Source organism: Clupea harengus, chromosome 8 (genome assembly GCF_900700415.2).
Source record: "Clupea harengus chromosome 8, Ch_v2.0.2, whole genome shotgun sequence".
NCBI classification, from domain to species: Eukaryota; Metazoa; Chordata; class Actinopteri; order Clupeiformes; family Clupeidae; genus Clupea; species Clupea harengus.
In genome coordinates this window covers 27694487-27704486 of record NC_045159.1, presented here as the reverse complement: position 1 = coordinate 27704486, position 10000 = coordinate 27694487, and the positions used below count along the sequence as shown (strand labels likewise).

Below are 10000 nucleotides of genomic sequence, written 5' to 3'. Positions count from 1 at the left end.
ATGTGTTTTCTTGTTGTTGTTGTTGTTGTGTTTTTGCAGAGGAGGAGGGGGCCGATGAAGTGGAGAAAATGGAGACCAAGTACACGGACATCATCATCTACGCGTCCGGGCGTCATGGCCCTGGTCATGGCCATCATTATTGTCATTCTCTGCCGTATGCAGGTCCATCCTAGCAGAGAACCGTTCGATGTTCTACCTGTTCAGAAGCTCTCTAAGTTCCCTCTGCGTAGACAGGTAAGACCGTGTATGATTCTGCCCACGTCTGGGACTCAACATTAGGGGGCAAACGTGTCATATCATTTTCCTTAACCTCTATATGGTTCTGGAACGTTCTGTACATAGTGATTGCACAGTGCATGTTGTTCTTGTTATGTCCACTGAAGGGTCTCACTACTACTGACATATATTGGCTATATTGACAGATGGTCGAATGTCATCAATCTAAACTTTGGTGTTCTTAATTGTCTCCAGTACTCTGTGGAGTCCAACTCATCGGGCAAGTCCAGTGCGTCTCTGATGAGAGTGGCCAGACTGTCCTCCAGTTGTTCCCCGATGCTGGCTGGAGTGATGGAGTTTGAGCTTCCCTATGACCCTGACTGGGAGTTCCTCAGAGAGAAGTAAGTCATTCACTAACAGCCCATAATCTTTTTGTGATTGACTTATAAAATTGTTTACAACTTTTTTTTTTACAGCTTATGAAGTTATTCATTAACTGATTTTGATTGTCTTTCTTGCCACTGTTTACAGCTTGACCTTGGGAAAACCACTGGGCGAAGGTTGCTTTGGTCAGGTGGTGAGGGCAGACGCGTTCGGCATCAATAAAGACCACACAGAGCAAGTGTCCACAGTGGCGGTCAAGATGCTGAAAGGTACCAGGAGTTTTCTCATCATCAGCAATCCAAAGTGGGAGTGCTTAGGAGAAATCCTTTCCAATGAGCCAGTGCACTCTTGAGTTTTTAACCATCCTCTTCTTCATGCAGATGATGCCACTGATAAAGACCTGGCAGACCTGATCTCAGAGATGGAGCTGATGAAGGGGATGGGCAAACACAAGAACATCATCAACCTTCTAGGAGTCTGCACACAAGATGGTGAGTTTGTTTGCTCTCCCCAAACCGCCAATGTGGCTTTGTCTCGCCAGCAACTCAAATGTACACAGCAGCCCCTTCCTCAAATTCACAGACAGATGTAACAAACCCCCTCTCTCTCTCTGTCTCTTTTTCTTTCTTTCACTCTCTTCTCTCTCTATCTCTCTCAGGCCCACTGTACGTCCTGGTGGAGTATGCTTCAAAGGGGAGTCTCAGGGAATACCTGCGGGCTCGGCGCCCGCCTGGGATGGACTACACCTTCGACGTGACTAAAGTCCCCGAGGAGCAGCTCACGTTCAAGGACCTGCTCTCTTGTGCCTACCAGGTGGCTCGTGGCATGGAGTATCTGGCCTCCAACAGGGTGAGTGAGTCATATGCTACCAAAAACACCCCCCCCCCCCCCCCCCCCCCCCCAAAAAAGTTGAAAGTAGTGCTTTCAAACTCCTACGTGTCTTTCCTTTCGTCAGTCTTTTACGGCTTTTGCACCCTTTGCAACTGCCACCCCTATTTCTTTCAATAGTTTGTGTGTGTGTGTGTGTGTGTGTGTGTGTGTGTGTGTGTGTGTGTGTGTGTGTGTGTGTGTGTGTGTGTGTGTGTGTTAGTGACGGGGGCGTTGACACACTATCCTCCACCGGCATTCCTCAAGCAGCCCTGAGTGTGAGCGCGGTGGCCGTGTTTAGGCGCTTGTCTGACCCATCTCGGCCTCCTCCGTGGGCTTTTGGCCCTTTTAGCAGCACCATAAATCTGTTAGCAAACAGACTGCAGAGACCCGCCTGGGCTCAGGATCGTGTTACCAGCTTCTTGTGGCCTGCTAAGAATGCCAGCGTCTGAAAAACCCTCCTCCATTACCCGGCCCGCAAAAAAAAATGGGGCTTGGACTGTTTTTTCTGCTACCTCTCCTACTCTATCTCTCTCTCTCTCTCTCTCTCTCCCTCTCTCTCTCTCTCTCTCCCTCTCCTACTCCATCTCTCTCTCTCTCTCTCTCTCTCTCTCTCTCTCTCTCTCTCTCCCTCTCCTACTCTATCTCTCTCTCACCCACTTTCTTGTCCTTTCTCTTGCTCTCTCTCTCTCTCTCTCTCCCTCTCCTACTCTATCTCTCTCTCTCTCTCTCTCTCTCTCTCCTCTCCTACTCTATCTCTCTCTCACCCACTTTCTTGTCCTTTCTCTTGCTCTCTCTCTCTCTCTCTCTCTCTCTCTTCCTCTTCTCCTTTCCACCTCCCCAATCCCCAAATACAGCGTCTATTTTAAAACGCCAAAACCAAAGCAAACTTAATGACATCCATGCAGTCCAACCCGCTGAGGATGGTAAGGGTGGTGGGTGGCTGCTCCTATTTCTCTGCAAAACACCTCAGAGTTTATTTACAGACACGCGCCGCAGTCTTGAGATTTATGGATCATACAGAAACATACAAACAGTCATTCGTATCTGTCCTGTTTTGGTGTGTGTGGGAGGGGTGTTTTTTTATTATTTTTTATTTTCTATTTTTTTGGAGAGAATAGCAAACCCCCAGTGTTATTCTGGAATGCCACCACCACCACAAAAACCCATGGAATGAATGCCTGCGCAGGCCTCTGCATCATTGTCAGAACCATAGTGTTTGTAATTATATGACCTCTCTAAGTATTTTTCTCTCTCTCTCCCTCTTTCTCTGAAACCCAACAGTGCATCCACAGGGACTTGGCCGCAAGGAACGTCTTGGTGACCGAAGACAATGTCATGAAAATTGCTGACTTCGGCCTGGCTCGCGGAGTCCACCAGATCGACTACTACAAGAAAACAACCAACGTGAGTGAACTCTTGAGAAATATTTTTTTTTTTTAGCGGTCGTGTGTTCTGGAGAACCCACTTTTGCCGGCTCATCCCCCTTCCCAGAGCCACCCTCTCGCGTCTCGCTTTTCTTGTAAACATTGGGGTCTGTTGGGGCCCCTGTCTCAGGCCCCCCTCCCCCCCCAAGGCCCTCACACTCATCCACTCCCCCCTTCCTTCATTCCTGGGGTGTGTTTGCAGCTTTAATTATTTTAAAGACAGATGTTTGATGTGTCCCCTCTGAGTGACAGACTACTTAATGGGGGATAATTGGGTGAAGGGGTCTCGATTAGAGAGGCGGCAAGTGAGAGAGTGGAGATGGATGTGTGGGGCATGTGTGTGTGTGTGTGTGTGTGTGTGTGTGTGTTTTGTTTTGTGTGTGCACACACATGTATTCTGGTGTATGTGTGTGGACAAACGTGTCCTTTTGTGTGTTTGTCTGTCAGAGAGAACACACAACACACAAACACACACACAGACACAGCGCGCACGCACAGAGGACATACAAGTTACCATCAACTCAACAGAATGACTGTTCAATGCAACACGCTCATGTGTACTTCTTCTAATTGCAGGGACGACTGCCAGTGAAGTGGATGGCGCCAGAGGCCTTGTTTGACAGAGTCTACACACACCAGAGTGATGTGTAAGTCTAATCACTAATCTCCACAATCCTGCCAGACCATCAGCTGACCAGGAAGGAACTCTGGAATCCCCAAAGAGATGGAATGCTAGGGCCTGTTCTGATAATCATAATGCTATTTGGACTGAGAGGAAAGCACCCTGGCATAGATTAACCCGATTTGCCCCTTGTACATTTTTAACGAGCGAAAATAAGCCTTTTAATGAATGAATTGGTGTTTTGTGAGGTTTTTGTTCGAGGGGTGCAAGCTCGTGTCTGGCCCTCTGCTTCGGCATGGTGTGTGTGTGTGTGTGTGTGTGTGTGTGTTCTGTGTGTGTGTGTGTGTGTGTGTGTGTGTGTTTCTGTGTGTGTGTGTGTGTGTGTGTGTGTGTGTGTGTGTGTGTGTGTGTGTGTGTGTGTCTAGGCCGAAATCCTAGTGTGTGTGTGTGATTTGTGTGTTAACCTTTAGACTCATGTGGTGTTTTTCTTCCCTCCACTCTTCAGCTGGTCTTTTGGAGTCTTGATGTGGGAGATCTTCACTCTGGGTGGCTCGCCGTATCCCGGGATTCCCGTGGAGGAACTCTTCAAACTTTTGAAGGAAGGCCATCGCATGGACAAGCCCTCCAACTGCACGCATGAGCTGTAAGTAGCAAAACCTGTTCTTTACATTTACATTTAGCTTTAACACCTTTATGGAAAGCAACGTATAGTATTGTACAGATTATACATTTGGATCAGTCGTCTGTGTGCTCCCTGGGGTATCAAACCCATGACCCTGGTGCTGTCAGCACCCTGCTCCACCAGTTCAGACACAGGAACAGGTTTAAGTTTAATCTCCAAATCTCCCACGCTCAGAGGTCTTACAATTCACTTGGTCTACTTCACTTTGTCCTGTGATGAATTGTTGCCTTGTGCCTTTCCATAGCGTTGCCATCTCACTTTTTCAGATCTCTAGTGCTGCTCTAAAAACCCATCAGATGATTGCTTCCCTGTTGATGATGACTGCTGATTGACTATATGTTTGGATCTTTGTCCTTCCAGGTACATGAAGATGAGAGAGTGCTGGCATGCCGTACCCACACAGAGACCCACCTTCAAACAGCTGGTAGAGGAGCTGGATCGACTTCTACTCTCCATTTCAGATGAGGTGAGTGGTCCTTGCTCTCTACTTACACATAGGGGGCAACATTTTGTAAAAAAACCTTTACAGAAAAATGACCTGCTAAGATTGATTTGCGAGTAGACTAATTAATAGGCAAAGTAAAAGATAAACTAATTATAATAACGAATTCATATTTATGCCCTTCTCCCCTTCAGTACTTGGACTTGTCCACCCCATTCGAGCAGTACTCCCCATCGTGTGAGGACACCTCCAGCTCTTGTTCTCGGACAATGATTCGGTTTTTACCCATGATGCCATTTCCACCGACCCCTGCCTCTTGGGTTATCCCATCGTTCGATCTCGGAGAGACTTATAGGCAGCGGCACGGCACAGCTTGACCTCGGCGTTGGACTTTCGTTGGCACTAGCCGCTCGGACGGGACACGATGTTGCCTTGAACACGCGTTTGCAGGAGAAGAAGCAGTACTCACAGGTTGAGACCCCTCGCTCACAGCCCAAGAACATTATTGCGATGCTTGGCACTGCAGGAAAAAAAAAAACAACAATCAAATGAAAATGGCTGCTTCAAACAAACAGGTTTTAATTTCTTTTCAGCCCAGGAGCCTCCATGGAGATGCTGATCGGAGATCAGCGTGTAAGAACTCCCCTGAAGTATCTGAACAGTATTGAAAACTGGAGTGTTTTACAAATTAAGAAAAGAACATTTATTTTGATATTAAAGAGAAAATGATAGCATTGTTAAATATAAATCTCTCTCTATATAAAATTATTTTACATTTTTTGCTATTTAAAGAAAAAAACAGCTGTCTTAAATCTCAGGAAATCATGTGTTAATTTGCTGTGGTGACAGCAATACAGTGCCTGATTTTTTAGATTTCCTGTAAATATATTAAAATATTATATGTACATATCTCACAAAAAAAAGACAATTACTTTTATAACTTATTCTAAATGATATGAAGTGAAGGTCTTGCGCTGGTGAAGACAAAAGAGGTCATTCTGCTTTGAGGTGACAAAAGAAGTCCATGAAACACAATTTATTTTTTTAAAGATTCACTGTTGTATGCCACTCACACCATTGTACGCATCGCCTGAGCCAAACCCGCCCGGACCATATCTGTCTTGATGGTCTCTCATGCCAGTCCATCTCCAGGAGTGGACAAGTGGCTGCCAAATGCAAAACAATAGACTGGCCTCGCGGAGTGTAACACAGTTCAGCACATTGGACATATCTCGGGAGACAAGCAAAGCTTCTACTGTCAGCACTGTCAAAAAAAGAAAGAAAAGGGACTCAGAGTGAATGTGGTGGAAACCATTAGAAGGGGTGGGGTGGGGGGGGGGGGGGGTTGTGGGGCAGCTTGGTGGCTGGTTCAAACACTGAGAGGTGGAGGGGTTGGAGTGTTGAGGGGTTGGGGCAGTTGTCCATTGTCTCCTCAGACCTTTCTCTCCTCTTTTTTTTTTGTAAAACCCCGCTGCAGTTTGTTTGTGGCCTCCATGTCCAGGCCCAATGGGCAGCAGGCCTCTCTATTGTGGCTGAGTCCACCGTCAAGAGAGCGGGGGGGGGAGGGGTGGAGGCCCACAGGAGAGAGAGAGAGAGAGAGAGAGAGAGAGAGAGAGAGAGAGAGAGAGGGGGAGAGAGAGAGAGAGAGAGGGAGAGAGAGAGAGAGAGGAGAGAGAGAGGAGAGGAGAGAGAGAGAGAGGGGGAGAGAGAGAGAGAGAGAGAGAGAGGGGAGAGAGAGAGAGAGAGAGAGAGAGAGAGAGCCAAGGGTTTGGAGGACAGCCGCTCCTTCAGCTTGTGTGCAAATGAGGCGCCCTTATTATGTAAATGCATCCAGCTGCCCCATCTTTATCCCTGCACCATCTTTTTAATAATACAATGCTAATGTGCCAGGGGGGTGGTCAAGTGAACCCCTGGCAGTGTCCTTAAGGGGGTGCATGGACACACTGATAAGAATCCAGGGGTTTGCATTTTTGTTTTGTTTTTTGGTTTTTTTTGTTTTTCTCTTTCTCAAGTTAATTGAACCAAATTCCAAGCAGTCTCTCAGCCCCCAAGGTGTGTTTTTTGGTGTAAACATGTTCGCATGCAGGCAATTTAGGCAGGCGGGGCTCACTCCTTTGTGCACACAAGAACGAGTGACTACAATTAACAACCGAATTCAAATTCTGTGATTTCCCTTTTCTTTTTTTTTTTCTTTTTTTTTGCAAGGCAGCTACATCAATAGAAGATCTCTAACACAATACCAAACCACACTCCTCTAAATGGGCTGTTATTGTCACTCCACGGCCCCTTCCCAGTCACACTATGAAACGGTCATCTTCATAACCAGCTTTTATACTTCAAAAGTCTGCATGACATTCCATTTATGTTCTCCCGATACAATTGTAAACAATTATGATGTCCTTATGCATTTTTTCCCTCGAGAGAATTATTTTAGAAAAATATGTAATTTATTTGTTTATTGTTTTTGTTTTATATTAAATAAAGTGTAATTTAAAATATTAAAACAAGTCTCCTTACAGTATTTGCTTATCTTTCTTTCTTCCTTCCTTCCTTCCTTCCTTCCCTTCTTTCTTTCTTTCTATTTTTGCCTCTCATTTGATGTCACTGTGTTTAGAGAGAACAGGAGTGTTTGCTCTGTTTTTGAAGTGCCACATCCGCGGCACATGGCCCAGTCTTATCGCTCATGTGTAACAAACCAAAAGCCCCAAACGCCTCCCATGTCCGAGGGGAGCCAGTGGTAGTGGGAGGAGGGGATAGGGGATAGGGGCGGGGGAGGTGGAGGTGGGGGTCCTCCAGGGCCTGATAGCAGGCCATCTTTCTAGTCCCTCGAGAATCTCAGGCAGCTGCTGGAAGCCTGATAAGGGGGCAGAGGGGCTGACCTCACCTCCTTCCTCCTCACATCCCAGAATACCTTGCATGCATGTGTGGACCAGTAGAGGGATTGGTGAGGGGGGGGGGGATGCAGGGGGGGTGCAGAGAGAGAGGAAAGTAAGCCACAAGGCCTACACATGCCACCCCCGCCCCCCCCCGCCCCCGCCCCACCCCCGCCCCGCCCCGCCCCCGCCCCCTCCCAACAGTATCAAGGCACCTCTCTCCATTCCAAACACCCCAGATAACATGTACTCCCCCCAACCCCAAAACTGTTATCCAGACCCATGACGGCAGTTCCAGTCCAGGCTCTGAAAATAAGGCCTGACGCCACCGTACGCCTCAGTGCTCGAGAGGCAGACTACACCGATACGTGCGGTGAGATTTCTCAGAAGCTGCGTGTTTTTTGAGGACGTGGTTTTGTTTTGTTGTTTTTCATGTCTACAGGACCGAGATTCACATAAACTTTTTTTGTTGCTTTTCCTTTGCGGACGGTTGACAAAAAACAACATCCGTCGGGGGAAGGATTTGAATCTCAACTCCGGTGAACCGGCGGAGTGTTTCTGAATTTACCTAAGAAGAAAAAACCAACAACAAGCGAAAACAAAGACAGAACAAACTTGAGTCACCAGTGTGTCCTATCTGACCTCTTTGAAGCACTTCCACCACAGCAACCCATCTGGCCTCAGCCTTGGCCCCAGCCCTGCCAGCTCACCTCGCTGTGGGCCTCCTTTGTACAGTGACCCCCTTATTTATGCACATTGAGCAACTGTGCTGGCAAGCTCTCAGTGGCCTGGGTATACCATGTCCAGATAAGAGAAATAGGCCTGTCTGTGTGGTTGGGGTCGGACGGAGGGTGGGGGAGCATCTGAGGCCGTCCCTTTGTGGTATCCATCTCACTATCCTGGGCCTGCCAGAGCCAGAGCAGTGCTGCAGGAGGGGGGGTAGGGTAGGGGGTCTTCAACAGTCAACTCCAACTCTATCCCTCTGTGGCTTTCCCCCCTACAATTACTGACATCAGCTCAGTTTCTCCATCTCTATCTTTCATTCTCTTTTGGTTCTCTCTCTCTTTCTCTCTCTGTGTGTGTGTGTGTGTGTGTGTGTGTGTGTGTGTGTGTGTGTCTGTGTGTGTCTGTGTCTGTGTCTTTGTGTCTCTGTGTGTGTCTACAGTACTTATATGAGCTTGATTTTTCTGTCTTTCTCTCTCACTCTCTTCCTCTTTCTTCATCTCTCTCTCTCTTTTCTGTCCACTAAATACCTCACAGGTAGAGAGGCAGCCTGAACTGATACAAGCAGTTCGATTCTTTCGCTCTCTGGCCCCTCATTTCATCGATAGATAACATGACCGGCAACACGAAAGGTCTATGGGTATATGACCTAAAGCTCATTTCATAACTTGGCAAAATCATTTTGGTCATTTCATAACATGAGCAAGATTTCTAAGCACAAACATTCTAAGCCCAAACATGGTGCGATGCTGGGGGTCTGTCTGTCCGCACACACACGGGACTTCCATGTTGAAATGAGTTCCTTCATAGCAACTCCTTTTTCCGCGAAGTCGAAATGACGTCATAAGTGGGGCAGACCTCCCGCACAAGAGCCTTCGTCTCCTCTGGGCTAAACCGCTCCGATCGCAGCCGAGAATCTTTTAGTTTTCTTCCTTGTGGAACAATTACTGAGCTCTGTGTGAATGTTAATGAGGTATTGGTTGAGTCATTGTGATTGGCTGATAAAGAAATAACACCATTGCAACATTCACTAATTACTCAACCCATTTCTGCTTGATTGCCTCCTGCTTTGTGTCAATGAAATTTTGCAAATGCAGGTATTTGTACCTGTATTGTGCTCTCACTGTGCAGTTGCTGATGCGTGAAGCCCGTTCACAGTGCTCGTTGGCCTCTGTCTGTTCTAAGGATGACCTCCATTGGCTTCAGTGTTGGTCATCCGGCTCCGGGCCCCGGTGTGTAAGCGCGAGCGTTAGCGTTAGCACGAGTCTGAAGGCTCTCTGTTGACTCAGTGGGGAGGATCTGCTGACTGCGTTTCCTGGCCGAGGTCAGGATTCAGCACAAAGGCCCCCGCGGAAACAGCATCACCACTCACACACACACACACACACACACACACACACACACACACACACACACACACACACACACACACACACACACACACACACACACACACACAGAGCAGCTTTATCACAGCTGCTAGTGCAACTGGAGTAGGATGATCTCGGGGTCAGTGTGATTGGAGGTTCAGGGCCTGTATTTAAAGCACTGACTCTGCACTGCTTACACACACAGGTACTTCATTGAGCATTCTGAATAGAAAGCTAGTAAGGCTTGCTGGCTCCATACAATGTGTGGCCCATAACATAAGCAACTGTATTGTAGGTGCACACTATAAATGCACACAATATGTGCAGTCTCTGGTCTATACATTTACATTTAGTTATTTAGCAGACGCTTTTATCCAAAGCGACTTACATATGT

The 10000-nt window shown here is 47.3% G+C and overlaps 1 protein-coding gene across 1 annotated transcript in view; it reads left to right on the top strand.

The window, feature by feature from the left end:
• fgfr4 (fibroblast growth factor receptor 4) overlaps window positions 1–5979 on the top strand; it is a 16369-nt gene extending 10390 nt beyond the window's left edge. Inside the window, 12 exon segments of the mRNA XM_012820187.3 lie at window positions 40–107; window positions 109–234; window positions 472–617; window positions 748–869; window positions 981–1091; window positions 1259–1449; window positions 2752–2874; window positions 3471–3541; window positions 4022–4159; window positions 4559–4664; window positions 4835–4898; window positions 4901–5979. Of these exon segments, the coding sequence (XP_012675641.2) occupies window positions 40–107; window positions 109–234; window positions 472–617; window positions 748–869; window positions 981–1091; window positions 1259–1449; window positions 2752–2874; window positions 3471–3541; window positions 4022–4159; window positions 4559–4664; window positions 4835–4898; window positions 4901–4995 (1361 nt within the window). The 3' untranslated portion in view covers window positions 4996–5979.
• The last annotated feature ends 4021 nt before the right edge of the window (window positions 5980–10000 follow it).